This window comes from Micropterus salmoides, unplaced genomic scaffold (assembly GCF_014851395.1).
Source record: "Micropterus salmoides isolate LMB-PRFRI ecotype aquatic unplaced genomic scaffold, ASM1485139v1 Ms_hic_scaffold_9, whole genome shotgun sequence".
Lineage (NCBI taxonomy): Eukaryota > Metazoa > Chordata > Actinopteri > Centrarchiformes > Centrarchidae > Micropterus > Micropterus salmoides.
This window is the reverse complement of record NW_024044681.1, coordinates 29,106,233-29,133,706: the sequence shown is the minus strand read 5'-3', so window position 1 is coordinate 29,133,706 and position 27,474 is coordinate 29,106,233. Positions and strand designations below refer to the sequence as shown.

At 38.7% G+C, this 27,474-nt stretch overlaps 1 protein-coding gene across 4 annotated transcripts; it reads right to left on the bottom strand.

Moving 5' to 3' along the window:
• Positions 1 to 849: 849 nt before the first annotated feature.
• On the bottom strand, positions 850 to 27,474 carry kcnip1b (Kv channel interacting protein 1 b). Of its 4 annotated transcripts, none has more exons than XM_038707497.1 (8): positions 26,614 to 27,474; positions 5,171 to 5,295; positions 4,085 to 4,154; positions 3,930 to 4,000; positions 3,697 to 3,804; positions 3,497 to 3,601; positions 3,262 to 3,324; positions 2,552 to 2,628 (listed from the first exon to the last, which is right to left on the bottom strand). In XM_038707497.1, the coding sequence occupies exons 1-8, from the start codon at positions 26,699 to 26,701 to the stop codon at positions 2,581 to 2,583; spliced, it is 678 nt and encodes a 225-aa protein (XP_038563425.1). In that variant the 5' UTR covers positions 26,702 to 27,474; the 3' UTR covers positions 2,552 to 2,580. The 4 variants fall into 4 exon arrangements, with proteins under 4 accessions (XP_038563423.1, XP_038563425.1, XP_038563426.1 ...); XM_038707498.1 differs by lacking the exon at positions 26,614 to 27,474 and adding an exon at positions 9,072 to 9,515; XM_038707495.1 differs by having other exon boundaries at positions 850 to 2,628; positions 3,930 to 4,154.

Here is a 27,474-nt window from a genome sequence, read left to right as displayed (position 1 = left end):
TTGGTCATTAGCCTATATGTATAGATAAATAAAAATTAAGGACATACATGTATTTTTGTGGAAGCCATACAGCTATAGTTGAAGCGCTGGCATTCTTCTTCTGGCCATTGAAGTAGGCAAACAGATAAAAAGACTGTGTGCACTCTGAGATTTTTTGGGAAGTGGAAAGTGTAGCGATGATTTATGAATGTCAGTTTTCCACGAGATGGTTCGACAAAATCCTGAAATATCCTGGTGTACAGATGATCAAAAATAGAAATGGTTGTTTAATTCTGATGTTTCTGTGTTTGTTAACTCTGTCTCAAAAGCCTGGAAAAGAAGGAGAGATGGACTATTTCTTCAGCATTTACTCGGATTTCTCCTGTATTAGTTTCGTAAATAGTTGTATTTGTGGTAAATGTTGTTGTGTACAATGAAGGTCTAAAATTTGGATTGGGGCTTATGTGAATGTGTGGTGCTCTGTAAGCCCATGTGGGCTGGGAATAGTCATGTGCATGACACTATAATACAAATGTCAGTCACCCATTCATTAATCCAGTGTGGAGGTTGTAGAAAAGGCTATATAACTTAGCAAACATTCTGCACAACTATGTGCATGCCTGTAGCTTTTCAGAACAATTAAGAAACCACAATATAGAGCAATAACTACCAGTTACACTACTTTTTTATGTATGCAAATGTATATTTTGTTAGTGGGATCAACATACCAGAATATTACCAGAAGTTGAATTGTATAAGACAAAACAAAATAAAACCAAATGGGTTGGAATTTGGGGATTGTGAAGGCCATGCCATATGACTCATGTAATGTTCACACACATCAAACCATTCACACATGCCTTATGCTTATGGAAGCACCTGCATTTGTTATTTTTCTCTACTCATTTATTTAGGTTTCTCCTTTGATTTATCATTATATTATACATTTTCTTAGGAGCATACAGATAATGTATGCACACAGCGACAGACACATGGACACACGCACATTTGCATGCAAGAAAGGGCAACTGTAAAGTAAAACACCACTCAATTTAAAAATGTACATATTTATTCTTATGGCTTGGAATTCGTTTTCTATCTTTGTGAGATTTAACAACTCTGTTCTAAACCCAAATATCAAAGACCAGAGGTTGTGATGTCACACTGATGTACCATACAGCGGTGAGCTGCTCCACTGAAAGCAAAAAGAACAATGATGAATATTTTAGTGCTTGAACTACTAGATCCTTGTGAGCTTTCTATTATGGTGGTACTTTCAAACACACCGCAACTCATAGAAAATGATGTGCAGGCAAATGCATTAGTCACCCTGTTCCGTCTGTACGTTCTTATATACAGTCTATGGTCTGTACCTGTACGCTAGTGTGACATCACGGATTGAGATTGGATGGAGGAGACAGTGCCAAATGTTCACTAATACAGATGGAGCTGTCCTCAGTATCTTCAAAACATTCCAAAGCTGCCATTCAGTAGTATTTCCCTGCAAGATCATCTGAAACTTTCTCATACCAGGACTTCATTCACACAGCCCAGAGACTACCATCTGATAATTTCTTGTGTAATGACATACCTTTGAGGTTATACCATAAAAATATTTTACTGTCATCATTGTGTTACTCTCTCTGTTACACCTTGATCACCTGTGCAAATAAAGATGTTGGTTTGATGATCACAAGCCTCTTCCCAATGAATTATTCAACATCTTTGTTTTGTGGGCACTCCATCATAAAATGTATGCACATTTATCACAATACGTTTTTATCTTTTACATTTCTGACAACACACTGATTTGACCACAAGAAGCAAAGCAGCAGGTGAAAATAAAAAGAAAAGAAAAATAACCTATCTTATCTTCTTTCTTTTCACTAAAACCTAAGTTCCAACATTGACAAAGACAGGCACACACAAGAAATGTTTCCAAATTGTTTGACTTTCTACGGTAAGCTTTAGATAGACTCTTAACAATAAGCAACATACTCAGTAGGCAAGCGACAGCCAGGTAGATCATCAAAAAGGTAGAGGGGTCACTGCAACAGTGAAAGCAACACATGACATTTGAAATATGCCATATCTGTCAACCATCAAATGCAGGAGATAAATACAGAAGTCCTTATGGCCAAATTCCCATCACAAATCTGACACATGTTTTGAGAAAAAAACTTCTTGCAAAAGCATGCAATTATATTTTAGGCAAAAAAAGAGCTTATTTTGGTAAATAAAAATAAAAATAAAATAAAGTTCCACTAGTTGAACATTTACAGCATTTTATTTTAATGTAGGAGCATCTTTATCTTTTAACAGGCCTATCTTCAAGACTGAATTGAGAGCAATGTCTTATGTCCAAGTCTGTCACAACAGTCACTTCGTATTGTGTGTTAAAACTCTGCAGGAAGGGTAAAATTCCAGTCCAATTCCTTCCTTCAAGTCATTGTGGGGCAATCTGGCTGCATCCAGACCACAGCTGGATAAGATGGGAAGAGGAGGAGGGACTGGACATATTGCACATATGCATCCACACACACACACTCACACTAAGCCCTCTCATTTTTCATGTCTTAGTCGTCATCATCTCCTCTTGTCCTACATCACGTTTTCAAACAGCTGCATCGATCTCATCATGGTTTCGTCCTGCGGAGACAGAAGAAGTGATCATGGCAGAATGATGCAATTGACAAGCATTATGTTACTAGCATTTTAGCATGGCCTCTGGTTTCATGAGAAGAGCTAGGCCTTGTATATTTAAGTTATTATTATTATTATCTACTAGCAATCTACTGTACCCCTGTGTACAGTAATGTATCGTCAGCCTTGCTGAATAAGCTGCACAAAGACAGCAGCTAACCGATACAGCATAATTTTTCAGTGCATTGTACATATATTATTGTTTATATTTTGCAAAATATAAATTTAGGCTACATGTAACAAAATAATTCAACCTCAAAGGCCCACTTACTCGTTTTTGAAACTTTAAAAATACATTGTATTTTGCTTCACTGTGTTTAACAGCTCCAAAGGCTAGTAAGCAAACCTTTGTGATTGCATTTAATGTTGCATATTGTTTTCCAAAGGCCAAGAATGAACTCTCATGCTCAAATTTTAAATGTATTTTTACATACATTTTATGATATTTTTCTTTAAATATTCTTCCCACTTTGGCACGAGAAAGTTGGCAACCTATGGTGACATGTTTTAAGATCTTTTCATATATTTTAGTAATATTACATACAGACATAGACGACTGAGATGTTGGGCAATACATACCTCCTGGCAGGCTATGACAAACTCCTCTAAAGTCACCACTCCATCTTTGTTTTTATCCATTTTCTGTGGAAAAAACAATGTAACATAATGTGAATCGGCATAAAACAGAAGCGAATTTAAAAAAAATATGTTGTGGAAATGTTTTGTGTGAGTTTAAGTTGCAACCAACAGTAACTAACCAGATTTTTGCAATTATTGCAATTATTTATGTGAATCTTATGTCTTAGAAATTAACCTGAAAAAAGGCATCCACATGCTGCTGGGGAACGTCTCCCTTTAGGGCCGGGTAGGTGTACTTGCCCATCATGTCATAAATGGCCCTCACAATATCAGTCATTTCCTAAAAGAAGAGAATATGCACATTGTGGTGAGACACTTTAGGTGACACACAAAGCACTGTTTATGTTGTTGTATATTGTGACAGCGTAGCCTCACCTCTCTGTTTATGTAGCCATCTCTGTTAATGTCATAGAGGTGAAACGTCCACTCTAGCTTTTCTCTGAGTGTTCCTCGCAGCAGTATGGACAAACCCATTACAAAGTCCTGGCAGCAATGGAAGAACAGAAGACAAACTCAGATTCTGAAAGCATTATAGCACATGGAATAAAGAAAGGAGCAATATTTTACCCAAAACGCAATTATAAAGAAGGATGACTGTTTTTCTTTACCTTAAACTTAATGGATCCGTTGTTTGTAGTGTCAAATGCATTGAAAAGATAATGTGCGTACATGCTTGCATCTGCAACACAAAAAAATGAATGTGTAAGGTCTCCTGTTGTGAAAAAGATTGAGAGAGCAAGGAAAGAGAAACATTGTACTTTACCTCCATGAGGGAAGAACTGTGAGTAAATGTGTTTAAATGTTTCCTCATTCACCACACCACTTGGACATTCCTGTGGAAAAAAAGAGGAATTAAGGTTACTGTACTCAGTGACATGGATGATTTTGTTGGAAGAATTCACCAGAACTGTGCAGTCTCACGCATGTGACCCTAATTATCTTTGTCCCTGGAGTATATTCTGACACAAACATATTTTAGCATGTTAAATGTTCAGCAGTAAATAAACACTTCACAATATTTGTTCATAGCAAGGTCTTTAGCTTGGGACATATCAGCTACAGTTGAAGATGGTTTCATGAAAATAACATCAGTTCTGTATTTCTAGCCACTGTAGCAGACTGTGGCTTGTCCCACCAAACACTAGACTAAAATATCTCAACAATTAGTGGATGGATTAAATGTTGTAAATAGTCATGGTCCCCAGAGGAAACATATGACTTTGGTAATCCCCTGATTTATCATCTAGCGCCACCAGCAGTTCAAAGTTGATACTTTTTGACCAAATACTGGCAAAAATAACAAATTCACATCAGTCTCAACTGTTCTTTGTGTTTTGTACTAACTAGTATTCATACTAATGTCTTCATACTGACACACTCACATTCTCAGTCATCTAGGTAATAGGAAGGTTAAAATCAAGTGCAACTGGAGTTAGAGCATTACAACAGCCAGGAGCACTGACAAACCGAGCAGCATCCATCACCTTGATAACGGCCCCGCAGAGGTTAAATGGCTGAGATTCCCTACCAGAACTGAATGACCTTGGATGGGAGGCGAGGCGTCTTCAAACGTGAGCTAGCCAAGTCCAGCTGCCCTTGATTTTAACCTTCCTTGGATCATTGTGAGTGTGCTAGCATGCTAACGTTTGCTGTGCCCAAGTAGAGCCTCATAGAGCCGCTAGTACAGCTGTAGTCTTGTACAAATAGAAACATTCTGCATGGCTAGATACCACTAGGGGCAAATAGGAGTTAGGGTTATCTAATTTTTTTAATGTTTGAAGTATCTGGAATGAATGCTATGTATGTACTAAAGTAATCTAAAAATAAAATCAGAAAATGTGTGATTTACATTCTTGAAACCACGATAGAGGATCTGCAGCTCCTGTTTGGTGAAATTAGTTTGGGCTTCCAATTGCTCAAGACCCTCTGGCCTGTAACACACCGTTGTCATCTCAAGCTCATCATCTGTTTTATCTACAGGGAAGAGAAAGAGAGAGTGAGACAGAAGAATAGTTATTACAGAGAGTCATGTCAAGACTTCTACAATCCCTGTTGAACATATGTTCTTCCCAGTTTTTGGAAATATCAAAACTATTACACACAGGAAAGAGAACACTCAGCGAAGCTTGAGATTGTTAAATTGGCAGGAAACGTCAAAAGTTTCATTCAACAGCAGAAATGAGCTTACAGAGATAACAACTCAAGCAGTGGAAAAATGAGGCAGAATGAGGTCAATATAGAGAGAGAAAAGGCTGGATTTGAGAAGAACTACATGTACGTCACAAATAGATTTGCCCTTAGGAGTTAAGGGACTTTATTAATGGCAACATGGTGCTCAGTATCGGGTGTTGTGGAGATGGATGGTGGTTAATGATGTGAAGAGTTCTGGTGCTGCTGAGAGCAAGTGTTTGTCACTATGACTGCCTTCAGCTACAGGGCAATGCTAACATCCTGTTATCCGGCAGTGGACACAATCCACACAGCAATGAGTTTTCAAACATGAGCAAACATCCAAGAGAAAACAGCAACATAAAGTGCACTCTTGATATAGTTTATGACACTCACTGGCAGGGGCAGAACATTAGGAAAAAATGGACAAGAAACTAAACCTAAAGTAGGCGGATCACACACATCTGCTGCTTTATATTAGTCTGTAAGGATGACATGTTTGCACATGCTGGTCTCAGTACTTTGGATGATTACTTTTAAGTGAAATTACATAGTACATCCTTAGATTAATAATTTTAACACAAAGGTCAAAACCCCATTCAATCTCGCCAAAGTCCACAATGAAAGCTGACCAGAAAGCAACCCTTTTACGACTTGACAAATGTTCTCATGTGCATACACGTGAGTCCAAACAAGCTTTAGTAGCTGTGTCAGCTTAAGAAAAGGAGACTGCTTTTCGATGGATATGATGGCTCACTCATTTATGCCCATTCAACAGGGGTGTCAGGATGAATCCTCAACACTGAAACTATATCTGGAATCATGCATCATCTGTCAGAGACAGGCTAATCTTAATTACAATTTTATATCAAATATCCTGTTTGTCATCCACATCCATTATCTGCATTTGTGTCTACTTTAATTTTTGAATCATCTTCATTTCCATCCTGCTTGTTATTTATTAGATTTCAGTTATGTAAGTTACACACGGTATTTCTGTGGCTACCCTATTGGCTTTATGCTCATATAGAACTAATGTGAAATTACAAAATATGAGTTTGAAAGAGATCTTCCACATGTATGGAAAACTATAAGAACAGCCCAGAGAGATCAGTTATCAGCTGAACATACAGTATATGGTTATGTGTTTCATTTGGTTATGTAGCTCATGTTCCTCCTCTGTGGTTCTTGTTGTCATGGGGATAGACAGAATGTGAACAGTAGTGGGCACACTGGATCAACTAATCAAAAACAAAAAGAGCTATCAAACAGAATTTGTACATTTATTTTCCCAGTGAATAGAAGCCCCCCCATCACACGAGGTGTCAATACTTGTATGCATGTATTCTTGCTGCCGAAGGTGGATTTGCTTTCCTGCAAATGTGACAAGTGTGATAAAAAAACAGATGAAATGATGTGAGGGTGAGAAAAGGAAACAGGCAGAGGTGTTGATTAGAAGGGGTGAGACATGGGGCGTTGGGGGAGAGAGAAAGGAGGCGGAGTGTGAAGTAAAAAGGGGAGTGAAAGAGAACAACACATGGCAGGATTACACAATATGTTTGGAGGACACAAAAAATAAAAAAAATGGGATTTTATGAAAGACAAACACTCAAACACTGAGCTATTGATCTGTGAGATTTTTATGGAAACCGCAACTATGGGCTTACAGTCAAGTCAGTGAGTCAAACACTGTCACTAACCTTTCTGACTTCATGGGGTCAAGTGTCAACTACTAGAACGTAATTTGTTAACAGAAGCAACTACTCAGTGACTTCTTTACATAGAATGGGACACATCCTAACTTGGACTTCCATAATAACACACAAGGGAGCAAGCACGCTAGCTCATATTGCTTATAAAGACCAGAACTATTGATAATGTTGATTGACAGTAAGACAGACCAATCGGTTTGTTGCACTGGAGTCTATGCTTATTGCCTTTCCTCACAGTGGCGACAAAACACCAAGAAGCTTCTCTTCCCGTGCAGCCAGGAATTAATTGTGGCACATAAACCCCACAAAACCACAACAAGTCTTTTCATTTTCAATTTTTATACATTTTAGTTAGTGAGCTTTGGTGCTGGTAGGCATATTTTGTCTGCAGAAAGTGCCAGGCTAGCTGTTTCCCCTTGCTTTCGGTCTTTATGCTAAGCTAAGCTAATTGGCAGCTGGCAGCAGCATCATATTTACTGTACAGACAAGATAGTGGTAATCTTCTCATCTAACGCTACAAAGGCAATAAGTGTACTTCCATAAATGTGCAGTAGTGTCTGTAGTATCTGATGACAAAGAAGGTTGTTTCAAACTGACAGCAAATACTCATTGTTTTCTTTTACTTTCTATTTTTTGATATTCATGTCATGGAACGACAGCAGCTGTTGCTACAAATCAGCAGTGACTTTGGTCTGTGTCCTCTGTTCAAACTTGTGCTGTGATTTCTTACAAACCAGGAACCACAGACATATCTACTATACTTGTAACATATACATATAGGATGGCTGTACTGGTGGCCAGCGATGCAGAAATATGTGTTTTTGACATTTACTGTATGCTCAGTGGCCTACAACATATCGTTGTATATACTTTGGTTTTTCACTCTGACTTATTTTTATTTTTATGCTGCTTCAGCCTACTTCTCTGCCCTGTTTCTTGTGCTGCCATAATACTTATTTTCCCTCCTGTGGATCAATAAAGCTTCATCTTGTCTTATCTAATCTCAAATACCTCTCCATTGCTGGTATAACAAGACAAACTTTAATGGACCTTAGTGTGGTGTTTTTTTCTTTTCTCTTTTGCTCAAAAGCTATTTTTTCAAAACAAGGATGAATGATCCCATCTCATCTGTGCAAAAACAATTACCAAACACGCCCCTTGTCCTGCGGGGTGTTTGCTGGTTCATCTATTTTATCTCTATGTCATGTTGCTATAAATTCATCATTCACCCTAGCTGAGTGTTGTTCACACTCTCCTCTTATGCCCCTACAACCCAGTCTCCATGACAACGAGGATCTCAGGCATAAGGCCAGGGAGAGGTATGATATGTGAGCTGCATTTTAATTCCCATGCTCTCGCCTGAACCCTTTCCCTTTCACATATGCACAACACACACACACATGATCACCTAGTCAGGGGGAGTGATTTTGCTCTCTAGTTATTTTCAAGGACATCCTGGCATACTGTAATTTCTCCATCATCACTGCAGTACATATGTTATGCCTTGCACCTCTTTTCACTTTATTTAAAAATAGCTACTCTTACTTTCTGTTTATCCATACGCTTGTATATGCATCAATGCTAGTGGTTAATTTACTTTACATGTTAGTAAATCCATTAGCCTGTCAATTTTTAAATGATTTCCTTGTTCAATAATTTACAGTCACTCCACAGAAATATGGCAAACACGTGATGTCCTTGCTTACGCTAAATGTGCAACACATAGACAAACAACAACCACATGTTATGAGTGACAGCTGGTCTAAATTCTCATCTTATTCCCTCTGCTCTCTCTCTCTCTCTCAGTTTGGTCTCTTTCTGTTGCTCTTCTGTCTTCTCTCCATCTTTTTCTGACTAATGTTGACGTACCTCTGGATGGTCTCCTCCTCTGCTTGGTTTGCATGGTCAAAGTGCCCACCACTGCACCCATGTTGTCACCGTGGAAACCAGCCTGGTCAAACAACCTAGAGAGAAATATTCCTCTATTGTCTTTTTCACGATTTTGTCAGCCAGTCGTTCTGTCTTCATCTGCCTCGACAGCTCTGTATCTTTGCCCCTGTTGTTTCTCCTCACTGATTTCAGATCTGTCACTGAGGGACGACTCTATTCTGTGTGAGCTGATTCTCTTGGATTTCTGATCTCTTTCTCCAAATACACACACACACACACAAGCTGCTCCTGCCTTTCTGCGCCACTCCCTCTGTTCTGTTCTTCATTCTACTCATCTGTCAGCCTTTCCCCCTCTTTCTAGCTCCCTGCCTCCTCATGCCCTCATGTTACTGTGGAGTGCTGGTAACCGATGCTGTACTCAATAATAACAGTGCTCACAAGTGAATGGTAGCAGGTGAAGGACGTGCGTTTAAAGCAGACAGATCGTGATCACTAAATTCTCTCTTTACTGCCCTAAAATACAAAGATACACATATATAACACAACTCAATGGTTAATGAGGAGATTTAGTAGTGCTGCTCTGCTCCCTGACGCATGATTTGTACCATAATGAGCCTGTGGATACATGATAGCCGTGAAGGCTGCCCACTTTGTTTGTGTAAAATCCACCAGAGCAACGCAGCTAGACCTTTCTCTCTAATGTGGAGGGCAACAGAGAGCGAGTAGTTTTTTTTTTTTTTTAACTGTGGTACAAACAAAAACATTAATGGTGTCAATGTGTTTTCACAGAGCGGCTTCAATTTAAGAAAATGGCTGTGTGCATTGGGGGAAGGAAAGCAGTGGGAGTAAGTAATGTTTATTTCCCTACCAGTGGTTACTGGAAGCAGAAGTAAACATTTATTATATTAACAGTATATCATTCAGTGTGGTAGAAGCAGCTTCTGAGTAAAAATATAACTTAGACAGGATATTACTGCAGTCTGTGTTAGGATTTGATATATTATCTGACATATAGGGGCAGTGATTCTCTGCTGGAGTCTCAGCTGAAGATCAAAATTCACAATTATGTAATCTAAGGTAAGACATTAAAAAAGTTGCTGCTTTGGTCTAGGTCCATGTGCTGTATGGAGTAAAGCACAGAAAATGTGAATGTCTTTTTAAATATTCCACTGGCTGCAGACCATAAATGTAAATGCCCTCTCTGCCTCACTCTTTCTTTGTGTGTGTGTGTGTGTGGGCTTTAGAAAACCTCTCTTGTTTTAAAAAATTCATGGACTGCCATTTCTTCAGTGGCGTTTCAGCTTTCTTGTTTCTTGAAAGTTGCGTTCTACTTCCTCATTTAGAACTGTAAAAAGAGTGAAATCCATCCGCTGGCGTTGACTGACAAAAAATACGGAGGCTAAACTCTGTAGTCTTTCATAAATACATTATTTATTCCGTCATAGTTATGTGAGCCTTCAAAACTTGCCATATCCCTGCTATGGCTTTGTCTACAAAATTTAAATAGGAGAGGACTGCACAGAACCAAGTATGCAGGTCACTAGTATTCAAATAAGTGTGTGTGTGCGCACGCGTGTGCGTGTGGTTTGCTTAGAGCAGTCCTGTGATTGCGCAGGTGGACCTGAGGTAAGAACTTAACATGTGCCGATTAATTAAACATAAAGTCATGTATAATTCTGATAAATCTCACACGCTAGGTGTCCTACCTTTTGCTTCCAGTCCCGTTCCTTTCTGCATGCCAATTTCCACCTTTCAAATACTATCACACAAAAATAAAGATCTGACCTTATCACATTAGCAAATATTTAACCCTTGTGCATTTTATGCAGTGATTTCCCTGTTCCCAAATATTCTTATATATAAATATACTTTTCCTTACTATAAAAATCAGCATAGTCAGGTCATCTCAGACCGGGAAGCATAAATTTCAAAGTGATATTAATCTTTCTCCTCCTATTCTCCCAATATAATTAAAAATAAGCCCACTGACACATCAACACACATATAAACACTTGCACATGGATAATTAAGTATACAGATTACTGTAAGTAACAAGTTGTAATCCCCATGACAGATGTTTGCCATCTGGAACTGCTTTCCTGCACTAAATCACCCTGCACAGTGACAAGCACCGAGGACACCGCACTGCAGTCAGACTTCATAATCTCTTCATTATCCTTTAACCAGTTCATGGTCTACACATGTCAGCTCACCACCACCGACAGGACTCACCAGTCACAACTGCGTTACAAGCACTGTTGAAAAGGTGAAAGACTAATGGAAATAACAATCGAGACACAACCAGCATGAACACATTTGTTACCTTTGTTACTCGATTAACCTTTTATCAAGATTAATCGAGTGTTCACTCACTTTCTCCTCTGTGTGCCAATCTGCCAATTCACATCCATAATTATCAATTGATTCATGACTTGTTTACTTCAATTTCTGAATTTCCTCAACTCTGCCAGTCTCCCACTGCATTCTTCTTTAATGTGTTCTGGAAAAATACGAAAAAAGTCACGAAAAGCCATTTAACTCCTTTATCACATAATTTCATGTAAGCTGATGACCCTGTCCTCTTCCTTTATCTGACTGAAACCGTTCTTTAAATGTGATAAAAACACTTCATTTTTGGAACGACCTGTCGACAGTTTACATTTATGCTCACAATACCCATGTGTATAGAGAAAATTATGTTACAGTAATTGACACCATCTCCACATTTAAGAGTAGGCATAACACTTTTCTCTTTGATAAAGCTTATAGTTTGGGCTGGCTCAAGTGAGTCCTGTACCATATTTTGGTTATTTGAAAGATATTGTAACAAATATTACTTTCCCACCTATTTCATTAAGTGGTTTGGCAAAATACTGATTTTAAAATTGTGTTTGGGGAATTGAACATCTTGAATCTGAATTTTTCTCTTATATGAATAATGTATTTACAGTATGTTAAATGAATGAGAAGTTACAAACGTGGGGAGCCTAGAGTAAAAGACCTGTTGTCTTCCACACTGTTCTCATAGTGCTCATACTGTACAGAGAGGAGCCCTAAAAACAAGACAGATAGTCTTTGGAAAAATATACCACTGGCTCTGTTCGATGAGATGTATTGTATTTGGAGCACAAAAGTCAAAGCCAACTTTTGACTGAGCAAACACACTCAAGTAACTATGTCTAAAGTGAAGAGTGTGATTGATGTAAGCCAGCACAGCCACAAATACACACACTTTCACCCACATAATTATGATGGTGAATGTATCTGTGTGCTTTATTGGTTCAGATCGTGAACAGTCACAACTCTTTTGTGAATCTTTTTTAACTTTGTTTTGTTGTGGTGTTACTGTATGAACAACAGGTGGCAGCAGAGTACACTATTTCCTCATGCAATAAGCAGCTTGGTTCTTTTGCAAGCTCATTTTGCTCTAGACTCAATATAACTTGAACAAAAATTAACAAAGTACAACAATGACCATGCAGGCAGAACCTAGAGTAACCTACCTCAATACTACACATCACCCAACCATCACCATACAGTTAACTGCACCAAATACTTTTCTATCAAAAGGGGATTCTGAATGTAAATATCAGATGGTAAAACAATGAGACTGGTGATAATTAATTTGGAGACTGAAGCACACAGAGGAAGCAAGAGATAAAAATAAACCTAGAAGAAGACGGTTACATAAAAGTGTGTAGCGAGGTGATGTAAAAAATTAAAAGCGGCCACACACTGTCAGCTCCAATCCACTGCTTTCACAGCCACAGAAGAAGAGGACGAGACTGAGAGGAGAAGGGAGAGAAAGAGTTTTAGGGGATGACATTTCACAAATGCAGGGTAATGCTGTGTAATTATATTTTGGTCATGGTAGAGGTTTGGTAAAAGTACACAGTACATAGATCTGAATATGTCTCTGCAGTGGGGGATGATGTGAATCTTGCTGCAAGGTTATGCACTTAGAGGACACTTGTGACTTGTAATAGCGAGGGACAGGTGCAGCATGGGTCCGGATGAGTGGGTTTCTGTCTTCACCAACACTCCTACTGTTTCCAATAGGACCTGAGTCTATACGAAAAATGGTGTAGGCTCAAACACAAGAACTTGTATATTATAGTTTAGGCAAACATATCAAAAGAACCCACATCACCAACCTGGTTCTTTAAAGAAACACTGTAATTTCTGCTGAATAGTGGCTACTGTGGCTACACATGACAACCATGGGACATACTACAAAAACTACTTTTTGGCATTTAACTAAAATGCCAAGCTATTTGTAACTGTAGCAAATGGAGAAGAGTGATCAAGTCAGTGAACTGACTCCATACACTTTGTTATACAGCAATGTTTACCTCAAGTTTGCTAACATTAGCCAAGATTAGTCACTCTTCTGAATTGAACTTTCATTTGCAAGTGGAAAAATATGTTATTTGTTCTCTCAAATGTTACATACATTTAACACGAAACATTGTAAAGGAAGATGTATTACGTTTATTTTAAGGGGCCACGTGTAATTGTCATTGGCCTCTAGCGGTGAGGTTTCAGATTGCAACCACTACGTTTACAAGCGTGTTTTCCTGCGCATGCTCAAACTCGACATCAGCCTAAGCAGAGACAGAAGGCAAAATGCCAGAAACTCAGGTAAACCCCCAATGCAATGTTACAGTAATATTTTTTATCATCTTGACACTGAACTAACGAACGCTACGCTGACAGCATTTAGCCGACATGATACGTTGTGTATTTTTCACCAGAGAGGCACAGCAGTGTCAGCATAGCTACAATTTATTGAATGATAACGAAAACGGTTAGTGAGCTAGACTGAATGTTATAAATGAGATTGTTGCCACACTTTAGACACTTAACAGTTAGACCGCAGTAAGTAATGTTACTGGATCTTTCACTGTGTTGTGGTTCTGCACCATTATGTTGCATTATTGTATATGATATGGGTTATGTAAGTTACTTTTGGGTGTTTTTTGGTGTTCACATTCCCTATTGACAAGTTAGCACTCAGCATTGGCTAACAAACAAGGATTTATTGAATGAAAACAATCCACAACAATGAACTGCTGTATTGACCAACTAGACTCAATATTATACTTGTGGTAAGCTATATAGCATGCACAGGAATTATAATGAATACACTTACATGAGCCCTAATCAAACCTTAACCACAGTGTTGTAATATCAGAAAACAGTTGTATTTGTTAAAAAGTTGAAAAAAATTGTTGAATCTAAATCTTTTTATTAATTTATACCTAACTGAGCTGATACATACCCCAAAATGTGAATGGGGAATACTGGCACCTATTTTTTTTTTGCAATTCAAGCAGTGAGTACAGTACGGCAAAGCCCAGCTGGTGGTCACTCAATTCTGGGTTGAGATATTAACCTTTAGCCTACCAGTCCATATTACACATTACCGTTACTATCCCCAGTTTGTGCCTCTGTGAGTTTCCTAAAAAGTGTACCAGGCGAAAAGGAGTGCTCGGACTCCACTAACCATCTGGATGAAAAAAATATTCAGTTTTTTTTTGCACAATAAAAGAGATTTTTTGTTTCTCAAATTGTGTCTCCTTGTCCCGGTACCTACATTGGAGGTGATTGTGGGCCCCTCCACTATCCTCTCAACCCAATTATTCTAGCAAAAATGACTGTTTTCCAGTCTACAATTCAAATAAACCTTTACACTTATAAGACTGACACGACGCCGTCATATTGTTGTTCTACTGCCCTAAAAAAGAAATCAAGCAGCAGTTGCTATTTTATGAAAAAAAAAAACAAGTTTATCTCACACCAGCCAGCCTACAGTGACAAATTCTTATTAAGTTTCAATTTTGGAGTTGATTTAATTTATGTAAAACAAGTTTATAAAGTATAAATAAATACTTGAGGACCAAAAAATATATTAAGGGACCTAGGTACAAGTTGCAAGTGCAAGTTAGCTGAAGGCCCAGCCCAGGGCATATCACCACCCCTGTTTCCCCATCTCGACACTACAGCTTGCAATGTTTAAAGGTCTGAAAATGAATATGCATGCTGCTGCATTTGTAAGTAGAGCATTTTAAAGGTGAACAGGCAGAGTTTCATGGCTCATGTCACTATCTGTATGAGTGTGTGTGGAGGAAAATTTGCATAATAAACCAAACTACTGTGTTGGAGATGAGGGACTTACATTTTTCAGTCTACCTGACCTGCTTGCGTGTGTGAAGCTGAATATGCATGTGTGTGCATATTCTCATGTCTTCTTCCATGCATATGATGCTGTGCAGCTCCACAATGAAAAAATAAAGACTATTGCCTGACATGCTATATGACCACATAGCAAGATCAACTGTTTCCATTCTGTTTGAATATGTCTTGTATGTCATCATGACCAACATTTATTTATTGTTCTCCATTGTTTCACATGACCACTAAAATTAGATGAAAGACCAATGACATTTATAACCTTGCATGAGGGTTTTGTAAACATTACCCTGTAAATGGAGCTCTCAGTCTGAGAACATATAGTCCCCTCCAAAAGTACTGGAACGGTAAGGCAAATTCCTTTGTATTTGTTGTTCACTGAAGACATTTGGGTTTAAGATCAAAAGATGAGTATGAGACAAGAGCTTTTATCTTCTGGTATTCACATTGATAGTATTGTGAATGATATTCATCTTGAGTGAGTGCTTTTCTGTAGGGGGCAAACCCCAAAAGAACCCAGTCCAAGAGTATTGGAGAGCCTGGTGATCAAGTAAAATTCTTCTAATAGCTATGTGAAATATGTGGTGGTAAGGCCAGAAAATATTTTATGAAATCCCGTACGACATTTAGTAATTGTTCCCCTCCAAAACTATTGATACGGTGAGGCAAATTCCTTTGTTTTTGTTGTTCACTGAAGACATCTGGGTTTAAGGTCAAAAGATGAGTATGAGACAAGAGTTCAGAATTTCAGCTTTCATTTCATGGTATTCACATCTAGATGTGTAAAACAACTTAGGCCACATCACCGTTTTTATTAGACCACAGCATTCTTAGGTGACCAAAAGTAATGGAACAAATATTCCCAAGAGGTGGTATTATGCTTTTTGGCTTTTCCCTCTCCTTTATTGAGTTATATATCTTTTTTGTGCATGTAACAGGTTTGCAAAGTGAAAAGCCCAAAGTCCAGCCCAAAGGGAGTTCCTATCTCCCACAGAAATCTCTGCTCTGAACTGCTTGAAAACAGCTCGTTTGTAGTCCAGCCCTTCACTTCCTTTACTTGTGACATCACACAACGCGTCATAAAGCTTGCCAAGCAGCTAGCGGGGTCAGGCACGCCCTCAAACCAAGCTAGTCTGAGCGGAGGCCCTTTGGCTCGACTCGCCTCCGTTTGATTTTCCATTGTAGAAATGTTGTACCTGTACCTGCTTCCAGGTTCTTTGTTTCGTATCACCTCACCTTCATCGATGTTCCAAGCCAGCTGAGGGACACTAAAATGTAACGTGAAAACAGACAGACTGCTGATTGGTCAGAGAGAATATTCACTATTCACTGCATCATCACTGCTGCACCAGACAGAGGCCAGCAACAGAAAGTTTTATATTTTACATTTTACGTATGGAATTTCATCACTAAATCTACTTCTGAGGTGAGAAATCAGCTGTGAAGATTTCCAATATTGACAGTTTTATGAGAAGTGATAGCGGAACAAAAATGTGCTTGAATATTTTCGGAGTTGAGGAGCTCCGCAAGTGGCTGCGGGGGAAGCCTGTGCCAACCCGCGGGAGGCGCGTGTGAGGCCGGCCAGCCGCCCGCTCACAGAGCCCTCTGCTCCCACCGTCACACAGACCGCTGCAGCAACAACGGCAGAGGAAAACACAGCTGGAAGGTTTTCATACCGCTTATGTGTCTTTACATTCTGAGGAACGTTGAAACGTTTTAACTTAAAAAAGAGAAAGCTGTGTGGGTCGCTGGTGTGTGTGTCGCATTGAACATTACATTGCGGCAGTTGTGTGTGCCGTCGCTATGACGACCTGCTACATACTATCTCTGGGTACTGTCTGCAATGGAAAACGGAGCAGGGCCGAGTAGAGTCGAGTCTATCGATTTGCGCTATGGTAGCATTTTTCGGCGAGGCAGCATAGATCATCAGAACACCTGCAACAGCTCAACGTTTAGCCCTAAAAGACGATGCTACTCCGACTCTGTTTGGGACTGGAAATTCACAATCACAACCTGTATGTATTATTTATTGGTTGTGAATTATATTTACAACTTCCAACTAAGATTTTGTACAAGTAAGATGCATCACTCTGTAGCTCAAGAGCGGAGCGTACAACACATAGGGTGAAAAGCCATGTAAACCTGTTCTGGTACAACCCCTAAATAAGATTTTAACCTGAAAATGAGCATAATACCACCTCTTTAAAGTAAATAACATTTAACATTTGGTGGCATAACCCTTGCTTGCAAGAACTGCCTCAAGCCTGCGACCCCATCGACATCACCAAACTGCTGCATTCTTCATTTGTGATGTTATTCCAGGCTTTGTACCGCAGCTTCTTTCAGTTCTTATTTGTTTTGGGATGTTTCTCCCTTCGGTCTCCTCTTAAGGAGGTGAAATGGGCAGACAGAATGTTTCTGTCCACTTCTGAATTCATTCTGCTGCTACATCATCAGTTACATCATCAATAAATATTAATGAGCCTGTTCCAGAAGCAGTCACGCACGCCCAAGCCATGACATTACCTCCACCAGGCTTCACAGATGAGCTTGTATGCTTCGGATCATAAGCAGTTCCTTTCTTTCTCCACACTTTGGCCTTTCCATCACTTTGGTAGAGATTAATCTTGGTCTCATCAGTCTATAAGATTGTGCTCCAGAACTTTTGCGGCTCATCTCTGTACTACTTTGCAAATTTCAATCTGGCCTTCAGATTCTTCCTGCTGATGAGTGGTTTGCATCTTGTGGTGTGGCCTCTTTATTTCTGCTGTCTGAGTCTTCTTCCAACAGTGGATTGTAATACCTTCACCCCTGCTCTGTGGAGGTCACATTGGTGAGGTCACTTACTGATGTTTTGAGGGGTTTCTTCACAGCTCTCACCATATTTCTGTCATCAACTACTGTTGTTTTCCTTGGCTGACCTGTTCGACGTCTGTTGCTCAATACACCAGTAGTTTCTTTCTTTTTCAGGACATTCCAAATTGTTGTGCTTGCTGTGTCCAATGTTTGTCCAATGGCTCTGGTCGATTTTACTTGATGTGAATACCATGAAATGAAAGCTGAAATTCTGAACTCTTGTCTCATACTCATCTTTTGATCTTAAACCCAAATGTCTTCAGTGAACAACAGAAACAAAGGAATTTGCCTTACTGTTCCAATACTTTTGGAGGGGACTGCACTTAAAACCTAATGTATATAAAGATTAAAGGCACAATCTATGATCAAAATGTAAATAAAAGCTAACCTTGCTATTAAAATCAACACACAAACTTGCACATTGTGATTATGCACATTAATTGACAGTGGTCAACCACAGAATTTAATCAAAATATTCTCACTCCCATCTCGCCACATATGGACGCTTGGACAAGACTCCTTGGCGTTGCCCTGGGAACTCCTGTAGTGTTGTTTTTGGACATGTAGGTCAAGTTAGTAACAATGAATATGCAACATCAAGTTAGCTATAATAAATATGCATCATCCATCTACACTTTCAGAAAAAAACTAGTGGTTATTTTTGTGTTGCAATATGTCACAATATGGTTAGGTTTAGGCAAAAAAACAACAACAACTACTTGGTTGGTTGGTTGGTTGCTACTTGGCTTCCCACTGCGTTACAAACTGACACCAAAGGTTTGGTTGAGAAATACAAATGTTCTATGTGAATCAGTTACTGTTTATTAAGTGTTTTAGCTATTACAAGATTCTTCTGTCTGAAATTGTTGCAATGGGCTATTTTCTGTCGCTATGGACTGTCACTGAAAATACGTTGCTTGAATTCTGTGAATCATTGTCATTGGGTTGTGTAGTTATCTGAGCTGTTATATTATTTGTGTTGTTTTATGTAACTTTTTGATAATGTTCTTTCAATAAAAAACACGGCCACCATATGGTAAGCCAACCTGTTCCCAAATAAGTGATTAAGATTTTGTGTATAAAATTAAAGGAGCGTGTTGATTTAAAGCCAATTTTCAAAGGTGGAAGCAATAATCTTGTGGGTGGACTCGTTCGACTCCTGTTGCGGGTTGTCTGCTGTGGGTGGGCATGAGCTGTAACTTCAATCCAAACGCCTACGTCTCTGTTAACAGTATGTGTTTTATAGCCTTTGATTGTAAACTTGGAAGTTACTCATTTGATTTTATATTTCCAACAGTATGTGCCTAATATAAATAAGCATTGTAGGCATGACAGATTATAAACCCATATTGCCTAAGCAGTATTCAAAACTATTAACATTGACAAATTATTAGCAATAAATATAAATAATAAATAATAAATAATATGCAAATATCAATAATCATATCAAATACATAATAATATAATAAAGGTATTAAATGGCAATTACATTCTAGATATAACCAGAAAAGTTGTCCATAAAGTGGGGAGGAATTACTTAAAGTTAATAAATGGGCAGCTGTAATACCTTTACAGATATATATCACATATATAACTCAGACACATTTACTACAGAGCTTGTTTCTCTTGTGTATAACAACAGTCAACATATTTTGCAGCTTATCCTGAACACTGACCTTTACCCCCAACATAGACAGGGCAGTTTCTGAGGATTGGAGAGATGGATAAACTCAAGATACATGTTATTACATATTATTTATTTTGTCAAATTCATTCAGTCTGTCCATTGTCAACCATTTCCTTATTTTTTTTTATCAGCCATTGTAGTCAGAAAAAGGCTCTGCCACCATGTGATTAGATATAATTAGATATATTTAATATAATGATTTTAGTGTTGAGATGATTTGGTTGGGCCAGATTGTTTGGTGTCGTGTAGCCCTGGCGTGTGCAGGCAGAGATTCAGGATTAGCTGGCAGAGAGGACTTTTATCTTTCTTCAACTCTTGGCACTGATGGGCCTTGTACTGGTAGGACTGAGGGCCGCTAGATAGGAGGTTTTTGTAAAATTTGATGACCCACTTTTGAATTTTAATTATTAGATGGCATTGGCCAAGTTCTGCCCTGCATACATTATGTTGTGTGTCTTGTGTGTTTTTGCACAGTTCTGCATGCACTACTGCCAGCGGATGTTTTTTCAATAGTGGCAGCTCTTACATTTACATTTATTCTTTTAGGTGACGCTTTTATCCAAAGCGACTTACAAGTCTTTTTTTCAGAGGTTGCACGCCTTTGAAACCACTAGGGGATGTGTCCCAGTGGGAATTTAACCCGGGTCGCTCACACCAAAGGCAAGTGTCTTATCCACTGCCCCATCGCCACCTTATTATATGCTTTACTACCATATAATATTACGGGGTCTATTACTGTATTTAGAATTTAAACCCAGGTCCTAATTGGTATGTTGATCAAAATATTTCTATTGATGGAGTAAAAAGCCCTTCTTGCCTTCTCCTTCAGCTCATTCACAGCCATGCCGAAATCTAGCCAGCCAGCCAGCCATCGTTAACTGCTTATCCTGCGTACAGGGTCGCGGGGGGGGCTGGATCCAATCCCAGCTGACATCGGGCGCAAGGCGGGGTACACCCTGGACAGGTCCCATGCCGAAATATCCAATGGAATTGATGTTCAAGGCTAAATCTGTATAATGTTTTGTATGTTCAATTTCAGTATTTCCTAATGTTATTTTTAATTATGTCATTTTTTTTTTAAAAGGTCAATATTTTGGTCTTTTCTATATTTACAGTTTGATGTCCAGGCTCTGCTGTAAGCCCTCTGAAGCAAACATCAGACATTTGACCTCTGTGTCCTGCAGAGTCACAGCAGGGGCTGTGGAATTTTGCAGTGCTTCTGTAAATGTATTTATATATATGAGGAAGAGGGCTGGGCTCATATTGCAGCCCTGTTTCCCCCCAAGGTAGGCTTAGTAATTGGTTATTTTGTTTCCAATTTGAAATGCATATCTCTTATTCAAATACATTGTTTTAAATAAAGTTTTATCCCTATGCTACACGTCATCCAATAATAAAGCACTTCAGCGTTGTGTGTGTTTTGTATGTATGTTGAATAATGTTGATGATATCATTAAAAGAAAACCTTATTTGAGAATGGTTTGGTTTACTGGAGGCCTACAGGAGGGTGGCAGCAGAAATGTGCCTAGTCTGTCTGTCTATTGAAACAACATCACACACACCACAGTTACAAAAATAAGTAGAAAAAAACAACATGCAAGCTATACATACAATGAAAGCATTGCTTTGCAACAGTTTCCTGGCCAAGAACACATTTCAGAGAATACATTACTGACCAAATGTTGATAAAATCAACACTTGGGCTGGGTACCCATTTGCTGGTGCCCTGTTGTTGCTTTACCTAACGTCTAGTCACCATATCAAAAACTGTAGATTATGTTCCATTACTTTACAGGGTCAAAGTTAATTTAATTAGGGTTTATGAGAGTTTAGCTAACTTACTGAACTCTTTGCAATATCTAACAAACTAAAGTTCATATATTGTTAAATTCACTGAACAAATGTTATGAAAATAAAACACAAAGTTTGAAATCAATTCGGCCAAAACTACATTGAAATGTTGCACTGAGAATGAAAGGATAGAAGAAAAGGCCTAACGCCTCACGTTTATTAGGAATGTTATATGTTTTGTGCTGTGGACCAACATAGCTACTACACATTTTGATATGTAAAGAAATCAGGTCGGATTTTCTGCATGTGCGCTCCCAAGCCTCTTGCCTACTGATTCTGAACTGTACTCACAGCGCCAATACCACAGCTAACAAAAAGGAGTCTGCTAACACCCACTAATGACCCACTCCCAGCACAACACAGACGCTAACACAAACTCCATGTAAGGATGAAAAACAAAAACAATCATGTGCTGAAGGCCAAATGAGAATCAGATTGACATCTGGTGAAAACACAGTGCACAGATCACTTAATTTGTGCTCTTGATTAACAATATGTGCGGCTAGATTACTTAATTCATGCTCTGGTGCACGGATCACTGAATCTGAAAAATATACAGGTACATATATATGTGTAGAGGATAACTGCTGCCTCCACACACAGGACAATGTCTGAACGTTTTTAGTCCTTTGCTACAAAAATAGGTTTCGAGTTGTTCACCTATTTCTTTGTTATATAAAAGGATGGATAGTCCAAAGTCTCACCACAGATATGTGGCTACATTGCATGACCTAGATTGTCAACCCCTGCAGCCATAAGTAGGCTGTATTATTTCAAGAATAGCACAGTAGCTGACAAAGACACCAGTTTAGAACACGTTTAAGTCTCAGCAGGTCTGTAAGAGTTTGGTCACTTGATGAGTACGAAGGTAACACAGTACAGATGAAAATTAAATGGATTTCTATTTTAAATGATATCGTTGCTACTGTCAAATGCATATTAACACTTCGGACAAACTGCAGAAAATACCTGTTGGGTTAAGATCAAATCAAATATTATCCAATCTACCAGTTATTAAGCTGTTTTCTTACAACCCTTGAAAAGCAAAAAACGAAAATCCAATAATTAATACTTACAGAGATGCAGCAACTGCAACTTTCTTGGCTGACTCTGATTCCCGATTTTTTTTAAAGTCTGACCTGCCGATTCTGATTTTGTTGATGCCGATTTCCTTCATTTCTAATAACTCTATATGTCTCTCTGTATATTTATATCTATAACTAAACTACAGCATACACAAACATTTTTGTAACTTTTCTTTAATGGATTTTTGTTTCTTTAGCACTAGCATAAGCTTTTGCTATTCGTCCTGGGGTCCATTCAGTTGTATGTTCATAATAAAAACATTGACTATTAAATTACTTTTGCATTTTCTCCAAAATTGCACCAGGTTATAGGACCTTGTCTCTCATTCTCACTCAAACACATCTCAAAGTGCTCCAGGTTAGGCAACTGGACAGACCTTTTCTGTACAAATAAAATCCAATTGAAATTTAATTGCAGAACAGAATGACAGGGAGTATATATTTATATTTAACATTTGAAAGAATACATTATCCTTTTTCTAGAAGGTTATTTCTTCTCTCGATTTTAATTCTACTTACTTCTCCAATTTATCTTATCAATTTATCAATTTATTTATTAACAACTTTAATCTGCTCACCTTGCTTTTCCCTTCAGAAACACACACCTACACCTGTCTCTCTTTATATTTTATAAAGTCACCTAAAACACACAACTCCCATTTTGTACTTTTGTACTTTTGCACCTGCAATTCTGTTTTCAGGACAGCAGGTGAGCAGCGTGCAGAAAATACTTATAGTAATAATCATAGTAATAACAATAAATTACATTTATATAGCGCTTTTCTAAGATGGTTTACAGTGGGTAAGATGAAAGTAATTGGTTAAAAAAAAAAGAGGCGGGGAGAGAGGGGAAGGAAGTTTTGGGGAATGCATGACTTCTTATTAATGACGTAGCCTAAGACCAACGTGGTACTGAATGCCATTGGCACCACCAGGTGTGTTCACTGTTGCTTTACCTCATCCTTGCTTGTAAAATATCCACCACGTCCACGTCTTCTAACACAATACCAGATAACATCTCTCGCTGTAATTCTCTGCAAAGTGTTAAAATGTACCTGAGTGGTCTGCGTAAGTAAAGCCTGTGTGGGGAAACACGGCTTATTTTGGCCATACAGGTATTCTTCTTCATTGGTGATGGCATGTTTTAGAGTTTGTATGTTTGTGTGGCGGTGTGTTACTGTCTGTGCTGCTGTGTGCATGATGGGAATTATTGTGCAGTGCAGCATGTGTGTAAAAATCAGATAGGTGAGACTGATCGGTCCCAGCGACCAGTCATGGCCGATCAAGCTGAAAACTGGGTGATTCTGGTCACCGGCTGACCGATCGGTGCATCTTTAAATTCTTAGGTTTAGTATAATGTTCCAAAAACATATAAAGCTTGATGTGCCAAGTTCGCTTCATTGCCCTGTAAGAAATGAATTCCTGGCAGTAAGTTGTAAATTATTTAAAGCTAGATAGTAAGAGTATCCAAATGTTTCTGGTTGGAACATGAGCAGCTGGTGACTACATGTGTATTTGGAAAAAAATAGACCTGAAATTCATTGCCTGCACCTTCACAAATATTTCATATGCCATACTTGTGTGTAGGTTTAATTTTAAATATATGTCAGACCAGAGGTTTTTCCGGAAGTGAGAGCAGAGTGTGCTTTATCAGTTGTGACTTGACTTGCAGGTGCACTCTGATGTGGTGACTCAGCATTTGTTTTTTTGCTATGAAGCTGAAAAGTAACTTTCAACTAAAGGTTGATGGAGATCATGAGGAGAAAGACAACCAAGAGAACGAAGATGAAGAACACAACACGAGGTTGAAAGGGCACTGCAGCTGTTGCGTAGGCGGTGTGTACGGCTGACGCATACATGACATCATTGATGAGCCTTTACACAGATCACACAGGAAGTCCGACTGAAGCTTAATCCATCAAGTTAAAGGTACCCCATAGACAAACCAAAAAAACACATGGTTTTTAAAAACATTTCATGGCAGTTTACCGCAAACAAATGTGCATTATTAGCAACTTACCACAATTTTCCTGTCTATCACACCTTTGGTGTTATGCACCCTTGGTGTGATGGTGAATAAAATGTGCTTTTGTGGAAGCTAAAAGTGTTAGAAGGTGTACTGGTGGTAAAAAAAATGTAGGTGATAATAATTATGTCAAAATAAAAACATAAATAGCCACTCATTTCGAAAAAGGACAACTTAGTATTGCAATATTGATCAACCTCTGAACATTTTATCTATGAGTTAAATTATAACTATTTTTGTAGCAGTGATACAAAATCATGTTCATAGATGGTCTCCTAAATCAGAGGTTTTTGGCTTGTGACCCCTTAAAATGGAGCAAAGTCCACTTACAACTCATAATAATAATAATCATTACAGGACCTTGAATTGTGGAATTGCAAGCAGTTCAACCAAAGAGTAAATTTTCCTTCTTAGATTATTTAATTTCAATTGTTTTAGAAGCCCCAGTGAGATGAAAATACCCAACATTTTACAAGAACATCTTCTTCCGCTGCTTCAGTCGCCACTGCGGAACATCTGTTTCTATCTTGCTGACAAAGCGGGCCTCACCTAACCTGGCATGGAGAGCTGAGACTTAAATTTGGCATAGGCTTTTTATGCCAGATGCTCTTCCTGACTCAACTCTTCCCATTTATCCAGGCTTGGGACCAGCAATTAGGTATGCACTGGCTTGTGTGTCAATGGAGGCTGGGAAGCAACAGGTTCATTTTCTTGCAAAAGGACACTTCGACATGTGGACAGGAGGAGATGGGGATCAAACCGTTAACCCCGAAATAACATGTCACCTCTTATGTGAGGGGTCACAATACAGGCCCCTAGGGTGGGTAACCCTGGCCTGTATATATTATAGAGGCACAAATCCTCTTTCCTTATCTGGCTCATCTGACCTGATGGCTCAATATAGCTTCCACCAGCACAGCACCAGTTACAGAATATCAGACTATCACAGTGTCCAAACCAGAACAAATGTTTGTTCTTGGAGACGTTAGAAGTTCAGATTATTTCCACAGCAAAGCATGTCACAGTAAGGCAGGGATACTTGCTTTGTCCGGGGGCCACTTTTTGCAAAATGACAGGAGGCCAACAATGTCTGCAGAAGGAGGAGGTTGGGGCGAAAGGATTGATGGGTCTAACACAGGACTTTCACAAGAGTTATTTTAACCCAAACCATGATCTTTTTCTCAAAAACAAAAGTAGTTTTCGTGCATAAACTATTCTGCAAGCGTTTCACTGAACAATTAATAATTGGTTTAAACAAACAAACAAACAAAAAAGTCCTAGGGTGAATCAATTTATTTTCATTGTGAATTAGAAAATGTCCGGCGAGCCACCCGGCACCCTATCGCTAAAAGTGGAGTATCACTGCAGTAAGGGCTCTGTGTGCTGCATAGCATAATTGTCTACACTTTGGCTTTTGTGAGAATTGAATCTTGACCTGGACCACAATATATCTACAAATAATAACTTAATGGAATACATTTGGAAAAGAAAGCTAAATATAAAAGGTATGAGTCTTAAAGTAAGGATGTTTTAAAGAATTGAAGTTGTGGGACATCCACAAAATTAAATTTTTTCACTTTTCACACAATTTTCTGAAAACACCACTGGATAACACTATCCCTTTTTGGGTTTTAAGACACTCTAATATCCCTCTCATAGCCCTTACACAAAACCACATAGTATTTAATCAAGTGAAAAGTAAGTACTGAGTAAAGTAGAGTTAAGTTAAGTACTAAGTACTGTGTAAATGTACATTTAAGTTAACAACGGTTAAGTTAACAACGGTTTACAGTGTCTCTGCATTAGAGTAAAAAGCCACAGTACCTTTTGTGAGCGTTCCTGAGACCAATCTCTGCAGGGACTGGATTAATTTGAGCACCCCCTGCCTGCAGCGACTGGTACAGCCAGCCATCCTGAGGTAGTGGCAAGGACCGATAGGGCCAAGGCTTCACAAAAGAAAAATTTATCTAAAAAAAAAAAAGCTTGCAAGTGTCTCCACAATGTCTTTTCAGGAAATGCTGCTATAGTGTGCAGAGTGATCACTTTTAAAAAGAAGGAACTGCCTCAATAGTTTTTGTGATGTGACATCTTCAGATCTTTTAAGGGGATCCTTGTGGAGAAAAAAGTAAACACCGGGATAGAAATATAATTTAGCTTAAAAACAAAATACGTTAACACGGCCACTATTCACTCTGGTACATTTCACTCACTCAGTTAGAAACAGATTCTCACACTCTCAAAGGAACAAACACATACACACACTGTGGTAAAGTCCAGCAGCAGGTATTGAAACAATACTAGAATTACCGAAATGGCCAGATGGACAGAAATGTTGGAAATAAAAAAATCCAGACATGTAGGTCAAACTTTTACAAAAGCAAAGTTGTGTTCCACAGACCAAAATGAGGCAGAAGGTAAATTATTAAATGGAATCCGAAAGTAGAGAGCCGTGTGCCCTGGAAGTTCTTTTCATCCAAGAAAAAGCAGAGAACCTCGTCGACTTCTTTTTACCTCCTCTCTGTATTTTTCTGATCTCTTTTCTTTCTCCTCCTCTTCGTCTTGTCCTCTGCGTTGTGAGGTAGCAGTTTCTCCTCCAGTATATATTTCTGTGTGAGGTTTTCCTCTGAACTGCAGTGGGAGCCCTGCGGCTGTGGTCTGTGGAGGAGCTCTACTCTGGCGCTCTCA

What these genes read in the sequence shown, in the direction of transcription:
- kcnip1b (XM_038707495.1), bottom strand. Translation starts at nt 26,701, where the DNA reads ATGGCTGGCTGTACCAGTCGCTGCAGGCAGGGGGTGCTCAAATTAATC. An exon ending in TCTATCGTGGTTTCAAGAAT is followed by an intron (nt 4,155 to 5,170) that starts GTAAATCACACA and finishes TTTTTTCCACAG; the next exon opens with GAATGTCCAAGTGGTGTGGT. An exon ending in ATGTGGATGCCTTTTTTCAG is followed by an intron (nt 3,325 to 3,496) that starts GTTAATTTCTAA and finishes TTTTTTCCACAG; the next exon opens with AAAATGGATAAAAACAAAGA.